A 23236-nucleotide genomic window follows, 5' to 3' on the forward strand; every position below is an offset into this window, starting at 1 on the left:
ATCTAAACGACAAAGAAGCTTCCCTAAAAAGAGTAAGTCAGTAAATGAGCTACATTTGTATAAAGTGAATGGTTAACCATAGCAAAGGTTAATGGCACTTCATGGCTATTCAGTCATTGGAAAGGAATGTTATACAGTTTAGCTTTTATAGTTGGACTTCGGAACTTCCTTCTTTATAATTATGTAGGTAGGTAGATCTGTAAGGCGATGATCACACGGGTGTTTAGGTCAGCCGCAGACATTATCTCCCTGTTGCAGTGACAGGCCATTGTGAGGAAGCCAGAAAGCAAAACCATTTGGGATTTCCTGAATATCCACTCTATTTGCAGCATTAGGTTAAACTTTAGAATAATTCTTAATTCTGTAAATTAAACTTCTAATGTAAACCAATGTGTACTTAAATGATTTGGCAAATTTAACTTTACAGTTTAGATATTCTTTTTTTTTTTTTTTTTTTTTTAAATGCCACCACTTAGAGTTACATTAGTTTTTCATGCTAATAATTTTCATATCACTTTCTCTACATGATTTTCAAAGTTACCTAGTAAGACTTTCTAAATTTGGCAAAAGTCAGATGCCTTAGTTTTTGGTGCAGATTGCGCCAGAGTTCTGGCATATTTAGCTTAGTAGATCACTCTCAATGTTTCAAAGATCTAGACATTTGGTCCCTAAAGGCATCAATAGGACGGTTTGAGGTGAAAGCATGGATTTCTTTATATACAGTGCAGCAGAGCACAGTAATAAGAACTCCTGATGACCCGGATGGCTTGGAGTGATGAACAGTCCAACTGATTGCATTGGCATTAATCAAAAAACTTTGAATAAAACATAAGACCTTCTTCTGTCTTAAGCACCAAGACCTCTTATACGAACTAGGAAGCCAATTATGGACATGAAATGAGCAAAGAGTTGCAGAACTCTAGGTCAGTGTCCACATTGCCACTCCCTGGCACTTTGACTAGGGTCCCGCAAAGTTCCTCGGCACTTAACTGTCAGCATCCTGAGCCCCTCTGGCATTTACAAGGCCTCCAGGATGCCATGACATGCCTTCTAACCTCAAAAGGGGCCCAGGATCCCGGCATTTGGGTGCTGGCCGAATAAGTTCACAGGACCATGGCCCGGCTGCATGAACACCAGAACAGTGTACAGCAGATCTTTTTTCCCCAAGCGTTAGTGTGATGCCCTGGCAAAACCAGGTAGTCACACAATAGGCCCCAGCATAACACCATCCCTCACAGTGTTACATACAGCCAACCTGAAACCCTAGTCACCCCCCCTTAGGGAAAGACAGGCACACCAGTGGGCGGGACCAGGCGGTCAGGAAACGCCCACCTAGGGGTCTAGACAGCCCGCGGCGGGAAAACTAACAGATCAAGTGTAGAGTTCAAGTTGAGAGGAGTGGAGGCTGGGGCTAGGTGTAGCTTCAGCGGAGGAGAAGTTCAAAGTTGAACAGTGCCAGGGTTGGAGCCCTGGTACCTTGGCTAGGTGGTCTCTGTCGGCAGGCGACGGGAAGACTGAGCCGGAGATCCGAGGTGGACCGGGACAGGGTTGGAGCCCGCCGGTACCGACACCGGAGACCCGGGGACCCTGAAACCGTGCACAGAGGGGGTACTCTGACCCTGAAGCCAGGACCGGAACCAACGGCCTAGCTAATCAACCGATTGAGAGCAGGATTATAGGTCCTGTCTCAACCAAAGTCCGAAAAGCAGACAACCACCCACAGAAAGGGATAGGGCAACTGCCAGGGCCCATAGATCCCACGGGTCAGCGTAAGCGGGCACGGCTCCTCAGGTACACAAAAAGCCGGGAGTGGACTCCCGTGTTCCATACCGGGACGTCTAAACAAATAAACAAATAAACAGAAGTAGTGCAGAGGAAAGACTGACCACCAGCACGGTTGGGGGACCAGAGTACAACCGGCCGCGGCGGCTGGCCACCAGAACCTTGGTTTACCAAAAGACTCGTGTGATTCATTTAACTGTGAGTAACCAAACATCACCTGGTACGTCCGGGCACGCAATCCCTTGCCATCACCATACCCTGCACAGAGACACGGGGTCCTGAGGCAACCATACCTACCCACGTAGGGGTTAACATCCAGCTGCCACTACATCTCCCCTGGGTGCCCCACAACAGCAGCAATGGTGGTGTCCCACTTCACCACACACCGTGGGTGGCGGCATGAACTGAATACGGCCAAGGCCGTACAACTGTGTCCCCCCCTTTCATTTGGCGTGTCCGCGTGACCCCCGGGTCCGGAGGATCCCTCGAGCCACACAGCAGGTCCGGATCCGAGCAGTCCGGCCGCTACAGGCGTGGGGACGGCACATTAGCCATTTCCACCACTGCTCCAATTAGTGTTCTGTTACAGTAATTATCTAAAAATTACAGCCATGTAATCAGGGCAGCCCTATAACAGTCTGCATTTTGTTATACACTGAACAAATATATAAACGCAACTCTCTTGTTTTTGGTCCAATTTTTCATGAGCTGAACTCAATATCTAAGACTTTTGCTCAAATATTGTTCACAAATTTGTCTAAAACTGTGTTAGTGAGCACTTCTCCTTTGCAGAGATAATCCATCCACCTCACATTATTAGACAGCATGATTATTGCACAAGCCTTAGGCTTGCCACAATAAAAGGCCACTCTAAAATGTGCAGTTTTATCACACAGCACAATGCCACAGATGTCACAAATTTTGAGAGCACGTAAAAATGGCATGCTGACTGCAGGAATATCCACCAGAGCTGTTGTCTGTGAATTGAATGTTCATTTCTCTACCATAAGCCATTTCAGAGAATTTGGCAGTACATCCAACCGCCCTCAACAGTAGACCATGTGAAACTACACCATTCCAGGACCTCAATATCCAGCATCTTCACCTCCTAGATCATCTGAGACCAGCCACATGGATAGCAGCTGTAACAATCAGATTGCAGAACCAAAGAATTTCTGCACAAACTGTCAGAAACCGTCTCAGCAGAAGCTCAACTGCTGCTCGTCATCTGACTGAAGTTCATTGTGTTAAGTGGGCAAATGCTCACATTTGATGGTGTCTGGCACGTTCAAGACATGATCTCTTCACAGATGAATCCTGGATTTCACTGAACAGGGCAGATTGCAAACATGTATGGCGTAATGTGGGTGAGTGGTTTGCTGATGTCTACGCAGTGAATCGAGTGGCCCACTGTGGCAGTGGGGTTATGGTATGGGCAGGCGTATGTTATGGACGAGCAAAGGTGCTTTTTATTGATGCAATTTGGAAAGCAAAATATAATGTGACGAGATCCTGAGGCCCACTGTTGGGCCATTTCTCTACGATTATCACATCATGTTGCTCCATGATAATGCACGGCTCCATTTTGCAAGGATCTGTACATTCCTGGAAGCTGAAAACATCCCAGTCCTTGTGTGACGCCCTGGACTAGCCAGGTAGTCACACACCCTCGCACTACACCCGTCCCCCAAAAAGGTGTCATCAGCCAACCATTAAAACCTAGTCACCTCTCTGAGTGCTTGATGGACACACCAGGGAAGGAAGCCAGGCAGTTGGCCACGCCCACTGAGGAGTTCAGAGGGCCTGAGGCAGGAAACACAGAGATCAGTTTGAGAGTGCAGTAGAGGTCAGGCCGGTGTGACAGGCCTGTGACAGACTGACAGGTGCCGGGGTTGGAGCCTGGGCACCTTTGGCTAGGAGGCAAACGGTGGCCTTAGCCTGCAGGAGCTGGGAAGACGGCTCGGTGGAACCGTGGTGGACCGGGATAGGGTAGTGGCCCGCCGGTAGCGACCCGGGGAACCGACTCGGAAACCGGAGCACACAGGGGAGTACTCAGACCCTGAAACGAGGTCCAGAATCCACTGGACTGAGTTAATTAACTGACTGCGGTCTGGACTATAGGTCCTTTCCCACCCAAGTCCCGACTGAAGACAACAGCCCATCGAGGGGGATAGAAAGCCACCGCACAGGCAGAGAGATCCCACGGGCCAGCGTCTGCGCGTAAAAGGGCTCTCCTGACATTCACAAAGCCGGGGAGCGGACTCCCGTTGCGGAAGCGCAGGCAGCCCAAGTACACAACATGGTGCAGGAGAAAGGCCATGACCACCGAACTGGGTGGGGGACCAGACGCAGCCGGCTGCGGGCACCGACCACCATCAACTTGGTTTACCAGAGACTTGTGTGTGTCAATAACAGTGAGTACAACAGTGCCATCCGGCCGCGCACCGCCCTGCTATCCCCAACGCGCTCCTGGGCGACCATCCCTGCCCACGGAGGGGTTAACATCTTGCTGCACTACCATCTCCCCCGGGGTCCCCGTAACTGCAGCGGTGGTGTCTATCTTCACCACATCCCGTGGGTGGCGTCACGAACTCAAGCGCAGCTCCGGCCGTGCACCTAAATAACCCCCACCAAAAGCGCCAGCATCCTCTTTCAGAGCAAAGTGACCCTGGGTCCGGAGGCGCTCGAGCCACCCACCAACGAGCCCAGAACAGAGCGGCTCGGCTGCAGCCGAGCGCGGGGCGGTACACTTGCATGGCAGCATACTCACCAGACATGTCACCCACTGAGCATGTGTGGGATCCTCTGTATCAGTGTATATGACAGTATGTACAAGTTCCTGCCAATATCCAGCAACTTCGACCAGCCATTGAAGAAGAGAGGACCAACAACCAACAGGCTACAATCAACAACTTGATCAACTCTACACGAAGGAGATGTGTTGAACTGTGAGAGGCAAATGGTGGTCGTACCAGAAACTGACTTTTTTCACTCCCCCAATACTGTAAATATGCAAATTTTAGAGTGGCCTTTCATTGTGGCTAGCCTAAGGCACACCTGTGCAATACTCATGCTGTCTAACCAGCATCTTGATATGCCACACCTGTGAGGTGGATAGATTATCTTGGCAAAGGAGAAGTTCTCACTAACACAGATTTGGACAAATAAATTTGTGAACAATATTTGAGAGGAAAAGTCCTTTTGTGTATATAAAAAGTCTTAAGGCCCCGTTACAAGCAACAACATCGCTAACGAGATATCGTTGGGGGTCACAGAATTCGTGACACAAATCCGGCTTCGTTAGCGACGTCGTTGCGTGTGACACCTACGAGCGACCGCTAACAATCAAAAATACTCACCTAATCGTTGATCGTTGACACGTCGTTCACTTCCCACATATCGTTGCTGGTGCTGGACGCAGGTTGTTCGTCGTTCCTGAGGCAGCACACATCGCTACGTGTGACACTCCGGGAATGGCGCACAACAACGTACCTGCATCCTGACGGCAATGAGGTGGGCGTGTCGTTAAGGCAGCCTTCGCTTCTATTGGCGGGCCGCTGTGTGACGTCGCTGTGACGGCGCACGAACCTCCCCCTTAAAAAAAAAAAAAAAAAAGAGGTTGTTCGCCGCCCACAGCAACGGTCGCTAGGAAGGTAAGTATGTGTGACGCGTCCTAGCGATATTGTGCGCCACGGGCAGCGATTTGCCCGTGACGCACAAACGACGGGGGCGGGTGGTTTCACGAGCGACATCGCTAGCAATGTCACTGCGTGTAAAGCAGCCTTTAGATCTTGGAATTCAGCTCATGAAAAATGGGAGCAAAAACAAAAGTGTTGCATTTACATTTTTGTTCAGTGTATAACAAAACAGTCTTGAACAATACAGTGCTGCAATAGTTATTTTTAGGATCTTATTATGTTACCTTCTATAATACACAGCAGCCAATAATAAGGCACTTACTGTTGTGCTTGAAAATTCGAATGGTTGCTCTAGATATTCTGGCACCAAGGACTAGAGACGTATGGTTCAGCTCATCACTTAAAATAAGACAGCCCTAAAAAAAGTAAAGATGAAGAATAAAGAAGACCAATAATACAAAATAGACAAAAAAATAAACTGTACAAAATAAATGTATACAGCACGGAAAATTAGAATAGTTAAAGTAATGCGCTTTATCTCTTAGTAAAATTAATAGGAAATAAGGCGCACTGACGGGCGATGGCCACTTTACAATGTTCCACAACCAAGACCATGGTGGCATTGAGTATGGACCATACTAATCTGATATCGATTACCTGTCTGAGGGATAGATCATCAATAATGTAAGTCCAAACAACTCCTTTATCCTAAAAGGGATTATTCACACTTCCCAATCATATTGTATTTACTAGCCTTAAATTTTATTTTACGACCACCAAAAACTTCAGCAATAGAAAAGGTTAAAAAAAAAAAAATAAATAAAAATTGCAGACCCAAAAAGAAAACCCATGTTGACACCATATAAATAGATTATCTAAATAAGATAATATTAATAAATGTTAAAACAAAAAGGTGTGACTTTAATTTTCCAAGAACAGTGTCACTTTTGTCTATGGCCTTGCAGTTCAGCCTCATTCATTTGAAGAGGCAATCTACATATACTATAGATCCCACCATCATGGTTTCTGTGGAACTAGCAATCTAATTTTTGCCGGAGCCTCTTTAGGGTGTATTTACATTGCACAATTATTAGGAACAAGTATCCCTATGAACACTTGTTTCCTGTTTAGTGTAAACAGGCTGGAAAAAGCTCAAAAAACAACGCTTACTTGTAAAAGTGAAATGATCTTTAAAAGGGGTTTTCCCAGACTTGAACATTGATGGTCTATCTTTAGGATAGGTAATCAATGTCTAATAGGTGGGGGTGCGACAAATGGCACCCCCCGCAAATCAGCTGTCCCCAATGCGGTTTGCGTCCAGAACTGTTAAATGCGGAGCTGCTCAACCCAATTCAGTCAATGAAATAGTGACCATGGTATTGCACATCTGCCCTCTACTGATTCAAATAGGGAGGCAGATATGCAGTACCCGGGTGCGGCCACTATAGAGTTGGTGGAGCAGAGCAGCTACGCAATGAGCAGTTCTGGCCGTTGGGTAAAGATGATCGTGGGGGGTGCTAGGTGTCGCACCTCCACCAATCAGACATTGTTTACCTCTCTGGTTGATAGATTATCAATGTCTAAAGGTACCTTCACACATAACGAATTACCTGCGATCCCAAAAACGATGCGACCTGATAGGGATCGCAGGTAAGTCGCTGGGAGGTCGCAGGTGAGATGTCACACAGTGAGATCTTACCAGCGATGCAGAACAATACAGATCGCAGTAGCGACCTGTATAACGATCTCAGCAGTCACTGTGATCCTGTTACACAGTGTCAAACACAGCGATGTGTCCTGCCCAGCAAGACATCGCCTTTGAAGAAAATGACCTGGACCATTCTGCAACGACTAGAGATCTCACAGCAGGGGCCTGATCGCTGGTAAGTGTCACACAACGAGATCGCTAACGGGATCGCAACTGCGTCACCAAAACAGTGACTCAGCTGCGATCTCGCTAGCGATCTCGTTATGTGTGACAGTACCTTTAGTCCCGCACAACCCCCTTTAAGATTGCTTAAGGACAAGAGCTGTCGGAAGCACATCATCCAGTGTAAACAGGACATGTGTTGCTGAGAATAATGATAGCCTGTGAGCAGAGAACAATTAAAGGGAATCTGTCACCAGATTTGTGCCCTATAAGCTCCGGCCATCAGCAGTGAGCTCTTATATACAGCATTCTAGAATACTGTATATAAGAGGCCATGCTGCATTATATAAGATATAAAACCGCTTGTATTATACTCATCTAGGGGGCAGTCCGGTCCAGTGGGTGTTACTGCTCTCCAGTCTGGCGCCTTCTCTCTGTGGCGATCACCGTCCTCCTTTTACCCAGCCCAGTGTGGATGACATGTCCAAGTCATCCACACAGGTAAGCATTGCGGTTTGGCGCAGGTGCACTTTTATCTGCCCTGCTGAGGACAGAACAAGATATTGTAGTGCGCATGCGCAAGCAGTCTTCAACCTTTCCTCTTGTCTGCGCATTATAGTACTTTGATCTGTCCTCATCAGGGCAGATCAAAATGTGCCTGCGCTTGACCGCAATGCCGGCCTATGTGGATGACATAGGACATGTCATCCATACTGGGCTGGGTAGAATTAGGACGAGGATCGCCGCAGAGAGTAGTCGCCAGACCGGAGAGCAGCGACACCCATTGGACTGGACGGCCACCTAGGTGAGCATTATAAAAGTGTTTTAAGTTATACAGCTCAGCCTGGGCTCTTATATACAGTATTCTAGAATGCTGTACATACGGGCTCACTGGTGATGGCCGCAGCTTATAGGGGCCAAATCTGGGGACAGGTTACCTATAATCGTGCTGAGTGTGTCCTAATCACTATTTGCTATCTAAACAGGTTTGTACGGATAGAGTTGATTTGGAGTGCACTCTAAGGTTGACGTAGAGGTGCATGTAGAGGAGAGAGTCCCTTAGTTGTAGATGAATAGTATCACCCCACACTCTTAGTTGAAAGCAAATTAAAATTATTTTATTCCAATACAGTGTTTCCACAGAGGACAGATGAACATGTAGGTTCCGTATTGTAGGCAACAAAATTTAACGTTTCGTCTCGTGAGTTTTTTTTCACATGGTCACAATACAATGTAATAAAAGTGGATATGCTGTAGTGCGGCTGTAAATGGATGTCAGCAGGAAATACAGGCAAGAATGCTGTATGTAGAGCATGCTGTATGACACTGTACAAGTAGCGAATTGCTGAAAAAATATCTACATGAAAAATACTCATCATTGCAACCTAACCTTACATAGATACGCGAATAGTCAAAAGTTGTACGGTAAATGAAAAGTTTTGTTTGTTTTTTCTGAAAGCTTGATTGTCTTCCCTTGTGAAATCGATAGGGAATGTCACCCACGTCCCCAAGTTCTTTGTGTTCTTACATCTCTTTAGAATATCTCCTGGACACTAATGAAAAGAATAAGTTCTGTGAAACGTTTCAGTCCGCACACATAGTATTCAGAAAGCGCTCTTCTTGTATGTCACTTGTACGTCACTTGTTGACTCAGGATCAAACCCCAAACACCAGCAAAAGCCAAATTAAATAACTAAAAGCAAAACAAATCCACAACTGTGATTTCTCAGAGTAATACAATCAGAGGAAACCTCACAGTTGGATCCACAATAGGAATGTGCAGCAGGAAAACGTTCACCCAAACAAGAAGGCATTCCTAAGATATCTGGGTGTAGTTCTTACATTTTTTTTGGATCCAGGAACATTTTCTTCTATTGAAAATAATTGTTTTAGTTATATATTATTACAACTGGACAGTGGATAAAATATATCAAAGCAGCCAAAGAAACTCCCAACTAAGACGTGAAGACATAACACCGTAATATGCTGTACATCCAATAAGAAAAGTAATGCTTCAAAATATCATCAGCATATACTGTACATCAGATATTTTAGATAGGAGTTTTCCCATCTACTTAATATATACTATGGTACAGTGGTTCTCCACTTTGAGAGAATCACTCCTGTAGAAGACATTTTTTCATGGTAATCTAATCTTAACCAATTAAACTCGATTCTAAAATCTTATTTCAAGGTTTCATTTATTTACATGGAATTTCAACCTCTAGAGAGTCCAGAACTGACCACATGAGAATTTTTGTTAGTTTCACCATGGACATACTACTAACTTAACCAAATCAAAGTTTAACTCTTGTCTTGTACCATGAAAAAAAATAAAAAAATAAGAAAATCACTAGTTGTACCAATCTGCATGGGGTCACATTGAACCCCATTGCACCAGACAAGGGTTAAAAGGTCAATATTGAAAAACTTTAGGCTCACCACTCTTCACTGATCCACAGATTGGGTGATGGGTGGCTGGTGTCCACCAATATGTAATGCAAATGAAAAAAGAAGATCCCATGATCCGTTCTTCAGTAAAATCCAAAATTTATTTAAACATCAAAGATGAAAATGTACGTTCCGGGCTCCAAGCCCCGCCTTCTGTGTTTCTGGAATGGACAATTACTGTACAAAACGAGTACGCCGGGACTTGGAGCCCGGGACATAGATGTAAATCTTTGATGATTAAATAAATTCTGGATTTTACTGAAGAAAGGATCTCTTTTCAAGGGTTAAAAGGTTTGTCCCATGAACAAAAGTGCTGTTTAAATACTACAGAATGGAAAATTAAGTATTATCCTGCAAAATGAAGCAGACCAGGATATATGGGGCACAGCACTTAGCGTCAGTACGTCTGAAGTTTTGTCTTGGTGAACAATGACTGTCTTAATATACGACACTATGACATATCAAAAAATGAATGAAATATTAGGTACACTTTGGGGTAACTTGAAGCTCAGCCTAAAGGGGTTGTCCCACCAATAAAAGTGCTGTTTTATCAATATATAATGAAAAATGTAGCATTTTCACAAATGGATGAGTTTTAAAATAATGTTTCTGTACAGCGAGAAACTGATAGCACTGCCCCTGCCGTGTCCTCTATAAGGTTTGCGTCCGACCATGCAGAGGAGTGTCAGCTTCCTAGCGGCACAAACTGCTTGTTTTGACCCACAAGGGTTAAAGCAGCACTGCTGTTGAGAGAGAGACCAGTCCGATGTGTCTTGAAGGTGATTAGACTACGTGTTTCAGAGACACCATCTCCTTCATCAGGTCACAAAAAACAGATGTGATTGGTACCTGATGAAGGAGATGGTATCACTGAAGCGCATAGTCTAATAAATCATCTTCAAGACATATTGGACTTGTCTCTTTATCCGCAGCAGTGCAGCTTTAACCCTTCTGTTACTGCTTTACAGTCAAAATCCTCGTGGGATTGTAACAACCGTTGTATTTTTACGCTCATTAATGGTTGTGACTCTCACAAACCGACAGGGTGAGCCTCAGCAATATTTTACTCATTGTCTCCCACCTGGGTAAGACTATTTATGCTTCCTTGTCTTCCAGGAATTTTTAGTCTGTTTTGACCACATTGGAGGACAGCAATTGCTGGGAGAAAGAAGGTGGCGAACAAGACCAGAGCCGTCTATTCAACTGGAATGCACCTTACCAGGCAATTATAAAAGGTCCTTTTTGAAAGATGCAGTAAAGGTGGTGGCCTTACTTTATATTGGGAAATCTTGATGACCGGTTCCCTTTATTTCTTTGGGGGCAGAAAAAGTTATTACTAGAACAATATGAGTCTTTCAGCCAGTGTGATAAATTTTCAGAGAGGAAAGATTTCTGCTGGTCCTTCGGGTCACTATTAGAGATGATCACTTTGTTAAACTGCAGTCTGATTCATTATTCTTAAGCCTCCATAGAAAACAACAACAAAAATGTCCTCACGGGAAATCATCAAACGCTCGTCATAGCTAATTAGTGAAGTTGTTTATATTTTTATTGTTTGAGCGTGAACTCCATTTATTTATAGACATTACTGGGTAACTCCTGACCTCATTGCGAGATTGCAACTAGCTACTCTGGATAGAAATATATTTCTACAAAACAAAAATAAAATAACCAGGAGGGGAGTATTTATATATATTATATTATATTATTATATATATATATATATATATATATATATATATATATATATATATATATATATATATATATAATATCCCTCAATTTTAAAGCACCACTCTGGCAGTTTCTTTTAGCTATGGGGTGGTGCTTCTAGTTTAAGGTCCCTGTTCCCATTAATATACTCCCCCCCCCCCCCCCCGGCATCTTCATCTTCTTTTGGCACCGCTCAGGTCCCGTAGCGACAACTTCTGACTGTCCGTAAGACAGAAGTTACGTCATAAGCACTCAATGCAAGTCTATGACAGCCAGAACAAGGCTCTCCTACATTTGTATTGTAGAGTGATCCACACCTGGCCTCTCAGTAAGGGGCACTAGTGACAATGATGACATACAGTTGCAATCAAACTTGTTCAATCTCCTTTGCAAATTTGGTTTATTAGCAAAATATACAAACAGTTTGCCTATGAATCAGCCTTATGACAATAGGGGAAAGAAAAAAAGCATGTGCTGAAACAAACACCCTGCTAGACTGAAGCTTGCCAGTGGCTCAGTGATGCATTGCTTCCTCTGGCACTGGAATCATGCAATCTGTGGAAACCAAGAAGCCTTTTTTTGGATAATGACCCAAAGTAGGCCTCAAAGTCTACTAAAGCTTGGGTTTCAGTAGAAGCCCTAGAAAGTCTGGTGTGGCTGTCATGGTCATCTGACTTGAACCCCATAGAAAATCTTTGGTGGGATCTGAAAAGGTGGTTGCAGCACGCAAACCCAAGAATATTAGTGAATTACAGTCTGTTGACCATGAGGAATGGGCTAAAGGTCCTCAGCAACAGTGCCAGAAGCTGGTGTCTGGTTACTCCTCAGCAAAGGTTTTCCTCTAAGTTCTAGAGATGCTTGTCATGAAGGAATGAACTGCATTAGATAAGTGGCATTTAGTGTAGAATAAACTTGTTATAATACTTGTGTTGAGCTTTTTAAATTATTCTTGTTTGATTGGTTTATTGCAATTTGCAAAAGGAAGGGAGAGAGAGGGGGAGAAGAGCAAGAGAGCGAGCGAGAGAAAAAAAAAATAAGAAAGAAAAAGAACGAAAGAGGGAAAGAAAGAAAAAGAAAAAGAAAGAAAGGAAAGAAAGAAGGAAAAAGAGAAAGAAAGAAAGACAAAGCAGGAAAAAAAGAAAAAAGCATGAGAGGGATGATGGTTGCGTAAGGCGGTGCTTGCACACAGTACACAGTAACTGCTTATTAGGTAATTTCCATGGCATTGGAGTTTTATATGTGTGACAATGATGTATCCCCAGTACAGTGTGAGGTACTGTCGTTTTCATGTGTGATTAATAAAAATTACGGTATATTTATTTTACTCTTTTGCGCTCGTCTCTTCCCTTTTCCCACTTGGTGTACCATATACCATATGGTGTGGAGTGAGATATTTCTGATATGCACACTGTTCATATGAAGTCATTTTGTTTTCATACCTTGAAAACACACACAGATCTGCGTTTTTTCCCCAAGGTTGACTAATCTTAGGGATTTGCTTGATTTGGGGTTTCACGGATTATTTATCAAAAAGCTTCATTATCTCTAATGTCCTTTGTAAATATCAGTTGCAATTTTATTGCGAAGTTTACTTTTAATTTGTTAGTATATTAAATTTAATTTTAATTCTGTTCTTGTGCGACATTCTTTTAAACATGTCGGCAGTCGTGTAAACCACACCAACAATTGTTGCTGTACTTGTGTCAGACACTTAAAAAAGCCACCTACAATTTGCAAAGGCCCATCCTAAACAATATGAAGGATTCTGGAACACTATACTCTGCAGTGACGAGAAAAAAGATAAATGGTTTTGGTGCTGATGACTTCAAATCTATATAGTGTCACTGTATAGTGTCACGAATTTAAGAAGTGCAAAGAAAAATGTGTGATGCCTACAGTGAAACATGATGGTAGCAGCGTCCTCATGTGGACCTGCATGAGTATTGCTGATGACAGGGAGCTACATTTCATCAATGGCATCATGAATTCACAAACGTCCTTCTCTATATTGAAAGAGAAAAATGCTTGCATCATTCTGTGCTTTTGGTAGACATCATTTTGGAAAAGTGCACAATGACACAAAAGTAAAACAAGAAATAGTGCTCAGTCCCGTGATAGTGCCACTGCACATGCACAAGACCCCAGGAGCACTGCGGAACATGAGGGCGGCGGCCTCATCTTTGTACATGAACACTGGGGGACGGCGAACAGCGGAAGGAGGGGGGATAACAGACGAAATACAGCCCACCCACGGCCAGCAAACCTCATTACCATAGCAAAAGGTAATATTTTATAAAGTTGTTATTTAGGTCTGAAAGGGGGGCCAGTAGCAAGATGAACCTTTATAGAATGCAGCCCAGGAGCTGCAGAAGGGGATTCTTTTAGTTTAATAGCGAAAATTCTGGTGACAGGTTGCCTTTAAAATTCAAGGTAGCAGAGGTTACCACTGCGAAGACCAGTTTTGTAATAGGGAATAGAGGCTGCAATGGTACTATTAAGAAAATATTCAAGAGATGTGCCTCTTCAGATAAGAAACCAAAACAAAGCTTAGGCAGAGGAGTGTCATACATAAATATATTTTAAGACAATTTTCTGCAGCAACTTTTTAGTAAAAGCTCTGTTTATAGAACCCTCTGGTGTCAACTCTATAAAAACACCTTTCTGCAATGTCTGAAATTCAGTTTCATAATCAACCATCTGCTGGAAAGATAACGTAGAGAGAGCTGTGTTGGCAGCATCAGGCTGGCTTCACCTGGGGATATCGTTCTAAAAATATTGCCAAGATTTTCCTAGCGTTGGTGCGCTGTAGAGACAGAGGCTGGCAGCTCGGACGTATTGTACACCCGCTAGGGCAAATTGTGTGGAAGCCACTGGTGGCAGGATAAAAGCGAAAACTACTTCTATTGGTTCTTGCTGCTTATTCTATTCTAGTGGACGATGCCATTTTCGCGAAGGTCACCAGCAATTCTCTATAAGAGAACTATACAGTATTCGTCTACAGTAGAAAAAAAAAAAAAAGAAAATGTTTAAACACATGAGATCAACCAAGCCACATACGCAAGTTCTGACCAAATTTGCAGCAAAAACCTATCGCCTCTTTTACATGTCCATGCATTAAACTCATGTGTGTGACATCCGTGGGGCAGTTCAGGGTGTGTGTGTGTGTGTGTGTGTGTGTGTGTGTGTGTGTGTGTGTGTGTGTGTGTGTGTGTGTGTGTGTGTGTGTTCTCTATGTGCTGTCTGTGTGACATCCGGATTGCGCACAGTCAGCATGAACTTGTATACTTAACTGTCTCTTCCGGATCCACCGTCAGTGCAGTGAATATGCATGAACATAATCAGCGGGACGTGGAAGCAACAGCAGTGCCGGAGACATGCAAGTGTGGCGCCCTGGACAAGCCAGGACGTCACAGGTACTGCAACAACACACCCCACACCCTGGCTAGGCACATCTAGGTCAAACAAAAATCCTTGTTGCCTCCCTCCAGGGGCTGATGTCCACACCAGGGGGTGGAGCCAGGCGGTTGGCCCCACCCACCAAGGAGTACACAGTCCTGGAGGCGGGAAAAGGGGAGGAGAGTAGAGGAGATCAGTTTTGAAGTTGAGGAGTGAAGTGATAGTGGAGCAAACTGACCGTGTCCGGGTGCGTGGCCCGGGCACATACAGCAAGGTTGGCAGACTGTGGTGACCGTCTGCAGGAGGGGCTGATTGACGTGAACCGTAAGGACCGGGGACGGGCGGTGGCCCGCCGGTACCGGATCGGGGAGTGAAGAGAAGCCAGCACCATTCGGCAGGGCCTACGGACCCCGACCAGGCTAGGAGTCGCTGTAAAACCGGTCAAATCCGTTAGCGAAGGGAACCTCCGGGGTTTCCCAGCAGTCAAGACCCGATTGAAGGCAACAGCTCAAACCGTGAAGGGAAATACAGTCACCGCCAAGGCTACAGTTCCCAGGGCCAGAGCCTGCGGGCAAAAGGGGCTCCCTCAGCCTCCATCCAAGCTGGGGAGCGGGTTACCGGTGGGAAGCCACCAGAACCGAGAACATAACACAGGTGCAGGGAAAGGCAGTCACCGCCAACCTACCGGGAGGAGAACCACCGCAGCCATCTGTGGGACCTGTCCATCCAGCCGTTTGTTTTACCGGAGACTTTGTATTCATCATTGGCTGAGTGAGTACCACTGTGCTGTGCGGCACCGCGCTGCCCCCGCGACCCTGCACCTCACCAGGCCCCGTAACCCGCCTGCCATCCCTCCCTCACCAGGCCCTGGGACAACCAACCCCCCCTACCCACGGAGGGGAAAAACAACATCCAAGCTGCTCCCTGTCATCGCTCCCGGGATCCCCGTCCAGAGCAGCGGTGGTGTCACAACCTCACCAACAACCGTGGGTGGCGTCACGGACAACAAATCCCCAAAACCATCCCCCTTTTCACTCACGGGCGAGGAGCGCTCGAGTCCCTGGGATCCGGCCCACCGCTCGAGCCACCACAGGGCCGCAAGCGAAGCAGCAGCAGCGCCGGACCAGAGCGTGGTGAGCGCAGCGTCCCCTCCCCGCCCGCGACACAAGTATAACATTTTGGTTTTTTTAATTAAGGGACAGGTGTTTTCTCTGGTGTTTTCTCTGATGCGATCTGCGTGACATCCATGCTGCCGGCAGAAAATAGAAATGTCGCCGTGTGGGACTACGTGTGTCCATGTCTCCGGCACATGTGGAAACGGACACCACGCGTACCGGAAACATGAACAAGTGAAAGAGGCCTTACATTCTTGCACCACATTATTATGCATTTAAGGCTCTAGTTGTGAATCACTCATCAAAAGAGTGTAACTTTGTAAGAAAGAGACATGCACAGAGTAAGCTAACTAATAAGTGGTGAAAATGTAGGTAAAGCACTCAAAATGCACCAAATTTATCACTTTGATACATGTTCTAGTCTTAGGCTGCGTGCCCATGATTAGTGTTGCATTGTTTTGAATGCAGAGTGTTTTCGCTGTGTCCAAAACACTGCGTTGTACAGTACAAGTACAGTGTATGGGATTTCGAGAAATCCCATGCCTACTGTACATGTACGGCCCACAGCATAAGCTGACCTTGACCTAGGGTGCAGCTTTCTGAGCCACAGCATGTCAATTATTTGCTGCATAGTCGCAAGCATTCTCCGTAGGGAGAACACAAACGAGAGAGACCGTAGTACCCCAAACCCTGATCATGGGCAGGAGCAACTTCGGTCTCCTGCGGAGGAGACTCGCGGCCCCGCAGGTCAGGACCCGCCGCGTTCAGGACGGAGCATGTCCTGATAGTAGGCACGTACCCTTAGGGGCCAGTTCATCAGATTTCATCACAATTCTGACATGAAATGGTTTAAAATGTTGCAAAAGTTTTCCAACTTTTGCCATTTTTACACAAGTCCCAGAAAACTCTGCCAACTCCTTTAAAAAGTGTATGTAGCTGAGAACAGCTGGCAAATTCATCAAAATGAATAGCTGGAAGATGCAGAAGGCTTAAATTTGGCATATCGCTCTAGCGCATTCCAGATCAACACTAGCGTACAAAATTACGCTCTTAATAAAATCGGGGCCTAACTTTAGATTAGATCTAATTATTAGATTTACGAATCAGACAGTCTAGCACAGACCTGGGCAAGGGGCGGCTCGCGGGCCACATCCGGCCCACCTACTCTCTGTGACCGGCCCGCCCGTCTTCAGCCGGTGCAGTGGAGCCGGGCTGCAGCGTGCCGAGCAGGGAGAGATCCTGCAGGTCCGCACAGTAAGTGCAGGCAGCGGAACGCAGGAGTCTTTCCTCTGTTCCCTGCTGGCACTAATTGTCAGTGACACACGCGCGCGCGCTCTGACGTTGTCAGTACTGCGCTGCGTGTGTCATTTCAAAAGTTCCCGCCCGGCAGGAGAAGAAGCAGCACAGCAGACGGAATAATTCATCTTGCAGGACCTGCGATGATGTCACGCCCATGGGACTGTGTGGGAGGAGACACAGGATGCCGGGCAGAAAGCAAAGATACTGAATCCTGAAGGAGATGTGGAAACATGATGACTGGTAATGAGAAAAGAGGGGACATGAGGGGGAAGGGGGCTGCAGGGTGAGTGGCATATGTGGGAAGATGGAGTTGCAGGGTGAGTGGCATATGAGGGAAGATGGAGTTGCAGGGTGAGTGGCATATGTGGGAAGATGGAGTTGCAGGGTGAGTGGCATATGAGGGAAGATGGAGTTGTAGGGTGAGTGGCATATGAGGGAAGATGGAGTTGCAGGGTGAGTGGCATATGAGGGAAGATGGAGTTGCAGGGTGAGTGGCATATGAGGGAAGATGGAGTTGCAGGGTGAGTGGCATATGAGGGCTGCAGACTGACAGAAGGATGTGAAGGGGTGCAGAGTGTTTGAGAGAGGTAAGTTGGGGTACAGGCAGGGTGAGATGTGGGCAGGGTGTGTGACATATGAGAGTGTAGTGTGTGTGATCTGGGGGGTGCAGGCTGTATGGGGAGCAGGGTGTGTGAGATATGGGGAGCAGGGTGTGTGAGATATGGGGGTGCAGGCTGTATGGGGAGCAGGGTGTGTGAGATATGGGGGTGCAGGTTGTATGGGGAGCAGGGTGTGTGAGATATGGGGGTGCAGGTTGTATGGGGAGCAGGGTGTGTGACATATGGGGGTGTAGTGTGTGTGATATGGGGGTGCAGGCTGTATGGGGAGCAGGGTGTGTGACATATGGGGGTGTAGTGTGTGTGATATGGGGGTGCAGGCTGTATGGGGAGCAGGGTGTGTGACCTATGGGGGTGTAGTGTGTGTGATATGGGGTTGCAGGCTGTATGGGGTGTAGTGTGTGTGATATGGGGGTGCAGGCTTTATGGGGAGCAGGGTGTGTGACATATGGGGGTGTAGTAAATTACAGGTGTGCTATATGGAGGTGTATATAGTGGTGTAGTATATGGGGGTATAGTGATGTAGCATATTACAGGTGTACCATATGGAGGCGTAGTATATTACAGGTGTGCTATATGGAGGTGTATATTACAGGTGTGCTCTATGGAGGTGTAGTATATTACAGGTGTGCTCTATGGAGGTGTAGTATATTACAGGTGTGCTATATACGGGTGTAGTGATGTAGTATATTACAGGTGTGCTATATGGAGGTGTAGTATATTACAGGTGTACTATATGGGGGTGTACTATATTACAGGTGTAGTATATGGGGTGTTGTGATGTAGTATATTACAGGTGTACTATATGGAGGTGTAGTATATTACAGGTGTGCTATATGGAGGTGTAGTATATTACAGGTGTACTATATGGAGGTGTACTATATTACAGGTGTACTATATGGAGGTGTACTATATTACAGGTGTAGTATATGGGGTGTAGTGATGCAGTATATTACAGGTGTAGTATATAGGGGTGTAATGATGTAGTATATGGAGGTGTATTATATAGTGGTGTAGTATAATACAGGTGTATATGGGGGTGTAGTATATTACAGGTATATGGAGGGAGTGTAGTATAATACAGCTGTAGTATATAGGGGTGTAGTGGTGTAGTTTATTACAGGTGTAGTATATGGAGGGGGTGTAGTGATGTAGTATATTGGGTAGAACTGAGGTAATTATATTAGTCTGGCCCTCTAAACCAATCCCAATTTCTCATGCGGCCCCATGGGAAAATTAATTGCCCACCCCTGGTCTAGCATATACAAAGGCCAGGGAGGCAGCAGGGACTGGAATAGACTGGAAAATCCGACCCACATATTCCCTTCCTGTTGCACCTGTCAATCAAATAGCAGTTTATTTCTGTAACTTTACATGCACATATTTCTGAAATAAAACTTTTAATCTCAGAACAAAAGGCATGCTTACATTCAGCATCCTGGCACCAGTATAGCACTGGCTTTACTTTATATATGAAAATCCTGATAGTTGGTTCTCTTTAAATCTGTCAGCATACTCTAGCAAAAGTATAAAATGCAATAAAGATGGAACTACAATCATGTCACAGATGTCTGGGCCAACCACAGATGTTATCATCTAAACAAGAACATCTTTGATGAGAAAGGTTGAAGAAAAATCGAAATACAAGTTCACTTCAGTTCGATAAAGAAGTAGTAAGCCAAACTGGGGTATTTTCTGTGGCAAAAAGACATACACTGAAGAGAAGGACATGCATGGGTGTTGTCCACTAAGGAAGCATCTCCTAAAGTCAATTCACAAAAAACGCCTACAATTTTGCCAAGGTTTATCCTAAAGAATATGAAGGCTACTGGAACTCTCTACTCTGGAGTGACGAGACAAAGATAAATGTTTTTGGTGCTGATGGCCTCAAAACTGTATAGTGTCACAAATTTGAGGAGTGCAAAGAAAAATGTGTGACGCCTTAAGTGAAACATGGTGGTAGCGGTATCCTCATCTGGACCTGCATGAGTATTGCTGATGACAGGGAGATACATTTCATCAATGGCATCATGAATTCACAGATGTCCTGAGAAAGAGAAAGATGCTCCCATCATTCTGCGTCTTTGGTAGATGTCATTTTGGAAAAGTGCACAATGACACAAATCACACATCTAAGGCCATGGTTTCATTTCTGAAGAAGAGTGTTAAATTGATTCAGTGGTCAACTAACTGAAACACCTATTGAGAAATCTGAAGAGACAAGTTGTCATCACTCTATATCCAGCATCTGGTCTCTGGAAGAGGTCGTTTTTGAAAAATGGAAAAAGATAGATGTTGTAATATGTAACTATCTTATTTATTTCAGGCCTTGAAGACATGGTAATCTCCTTACAAATAATGGAGGTCATACAATACCAGTTGTAGTAGTTGTTCACGGGGACGGGGGGGGGGGTAATCATTTTTACATCAACTAATTTGATTAAAACTGAAGATTTTCTACCGAAATTTATAAATTAACAAAAATGTTCTACAAAAACTTAGTCTTGTCAAAATATTGGAAATGGTTCTGGTGTTCAGTAAGATATTGAATAAAAATTACTTTTCAAAGGGGGTGTGCTTATTTATACCAAGCACTGTCTAGTTTATACACAAGCAGTCTAGTTTTTTTAGTCTGCATTGTATAAATGTACTATAATGATTTGGACCAGAAAGTAACGAGATGTACACAGAAGGCACTTTGTCATCTATCACCACTGCTCTTTAATAATCATGTAATCCTCATGTCCAGTTGTCTACTCTTCTCGCAGACATGTTTGAAACTGCTAACCAGCTTTTCCAACATCTGATATTCCTGGTCTCTGCTGCTTGTACCGGTCCTGCACTTGATACTACCCCGCGTAATCCCTACACCTAGTAATGAATTGGTCATCTCTCCCTGCATCCATCACATCCTCAGATCTGTTCCCCAACTATAATCCTTTATCTCCAAACACAAATAGACAACTCATGGCCTCTCCTGCTCCCACCTATTAACACTCTGCTCCTCCTCATTGCTGGTAATATCGCCTGAAATCCTGGCCCTCCTTACCACATCTCCACAGTCATTTCTACCTCCCATCCATGACCCATCACGATTTTCTGCAACCTTTCGAAAATTAAACCCATTCACCCAGCCCCGCTTCCCCGTCCCTCTAACAGGAGCTTGATGGAGCACTTGCTCGGTCTGTGCCAATACATTATATTTTCATCACTAACAAATTTTTCCTTCCTCTGCATCACCGAACCCGCTTTCATCCCCTTTGACAGCCTCTCCTTCACCCCAATTCCACTGGCACCATCCATTAGTCTCCCTTCTTTTGGAGGTGCACTATGTCTGCATCCACTCCCCCTCTAAATATATGTAATTTACCGCCCCCCAGGGCCACCCACCATCTTTTTGGACGACTTCCCCACCGGGCTACTTCAGTTCCTTTCTGCTGACATCCCCACTATCATCATGCGTGACTTCAACATGTCCAATGATGCTTTCCAATCAGCTGTCTTTAAGCGTCTAACACTCATTTCATCCTTTGGCATCGATCAATGGTCCTCCGCAGCCACTCACAAAGATGGTCATACTTCGGATCTCATTTTCACCAGCCTCTGTTCCCAATCTAACCTCTCTATCTGACCTCAACCTATTTAGATTCTCTTACCTCTCTTTTCCAAGTGCACAATCTTCACTCTGCAAACTAACACACCCTCGCAGAGATCTCAAGCACCTTGATTTACACTCACTTTCTAAGTCGTTTTTCCCTTTTGCAGACAGAGGTTCCTTACATGATGCAGATGCTGCTGCCAATTTATATACCACAATAGATGCAGCTCGCACATACAAAAAAAAAAAAAGCAAAAAACAGTCAATAGGCAACACAGAGATCCCATTTTAACGAGCGCTTCATCACATACAAACAGTCCCTCACTAATTTCAAGTCCACACTCACTGCTGCAAAACAAACCTTACTAATCTCTCATATCCTCTCTGTCTCACAAGCCTAAACAGCTATTCAACACTTTCTATTCTTCTGTCCCTCAGCACCTTCTCCCAGTCATCTCCGCTGAAGACTTTGCCTTATTCTTCAAGCAGCTGATTGACAAAAGCAGAGAAAGCTTTGGCCCTCAGTACCGACAGCTCCTCCTAATAACTCAACTCTCTTCCACCAAAACCAGCTTCTCCGCCATTATAGAAGATAAACTGTCCTCTCTACTCTTCAGATCGCATCTCACCACTTGTGCACTTGACCTGATCCCATCCCACATCATCCCAAACCTCACCCGTGTCTTCATCCCAACCATAACCCATCTCTTTAACCCATCACTTATAACTGGTGTCTTCATCACAAGCTTTAAAACAGGCCTTGATCACTCCCACCCTTAAAAAGACGTTCCAATTCCCAGGAAAAAAAAAAAAAAAAAGTATATTCTTACATATTTATATGAACAACATCTGAATAAAAGTAAGGGGCCTACAAAAAAAAACCTGTAAGTGCAAGTCAAGACCCGTATTTTAAAATATACAATGTGAAAGGTAGTGACTTGGGATATCAATATTAACCTATAGCTAGCAGAGTCATTAAATTCCAACATAGTAATCCAAAAGTATACAAAAAGTTTATTAGATATGAAAAAAGAAACAAGACAAATACAAAACACATACATGAAAGTAGTGCTGATGAGGGCTACAAATGGCATAGAGGTGGAGCTTGCAACAGATCTATGAAGTGAAGGGCAGGTATATAGTGCACAGGCATGTAAGACATGACATGCATTTGATCAGCGAATCAAATCCACATAAGTGTGCTTACCCATAATGCCCTTGGTCTGCAAGAGGGCACCTCTATGACCCTATCTTACATATATCTTTGAATTTGTCCTTTTTGATATCTAAAACTTTTGATATTCTTTTGGATTACTATGGTGGAATTAATGACTGTTAGCGATAGGTAAATATTTATTTACATAGATGGTTAAAAAAAAAACAAAAAAAAAAAAAAAACGACTTTAAAATAATTTTTCATTTTTACACTTTCCTACGATGTCGTACCTTGCCAACAAGTGCTGGAATATTTGTTGAGTTGGTAGCAAATCCCATACTAAACACTGTTGCAGCCTCTGCGTTGACAAACTTTGCAACCAAATCTTCTAACTCTTGATGGATATGCAGATTTCCTAAAAAAAAAAATAAAAAATGAAAGAATGCTGGAATTAAAAAGTTTATATATGATTGATTGTAAACCATTATTAGAGTATGGTCACACTTTTTTTCTTTCTTATTTGCTCTTTGATTCAACCCCAAAAATCCCCATTTAAAAAAAAATCTAATCTGCTTGCAATTTTGTTTGTCACTTTTTTCCC

The 23236-nt window shown here is 44.5% G+C and overlaps 1 protein-coding gene across 1 annotated transcript in view; it reads right to left on the reverse strand.

Annotated features, from left to right (window-relative positions):
* LOC142296072 (serine palmitoyltransferase 3-like) overlaps positions 1-23236 on the reverse strand; it is a 140786-nt gene that overhangs the window by 44966 nt on the left and 72584 nt on the right. The window contains exons 5-6 of the mRNA XM_075339286.1: positions 22926-23050; positions 5743-5836 (exon numbers count right to left, since the gene is read on the reverse strand). Of these exons, the coding sequence (XP_075195401.1) occupies positions 5743-5836; positions 22926-23050 (219 nt within the window). The remainder of the gene's footprint in view (positions 1-5742; positions 5837-22925; positions 23051-23236) is intronic.

Source organism: Anomaloglossus baeobatrachus, chromosome 3 (assembly GCF_048569485.1).
Source record: "Anomaloglossus baeobatrachus isolate aAnoBae1 chromosome 3, aAnoBae1.hap1, whole genome shotgun sequence".
Lineage (NCBI taxonomy): Eukaryota > Metazoa > Chordata > Amphibia > Anura > Aromobatidae > Anomaloglossus > Anomaloglossus baeobatrachus.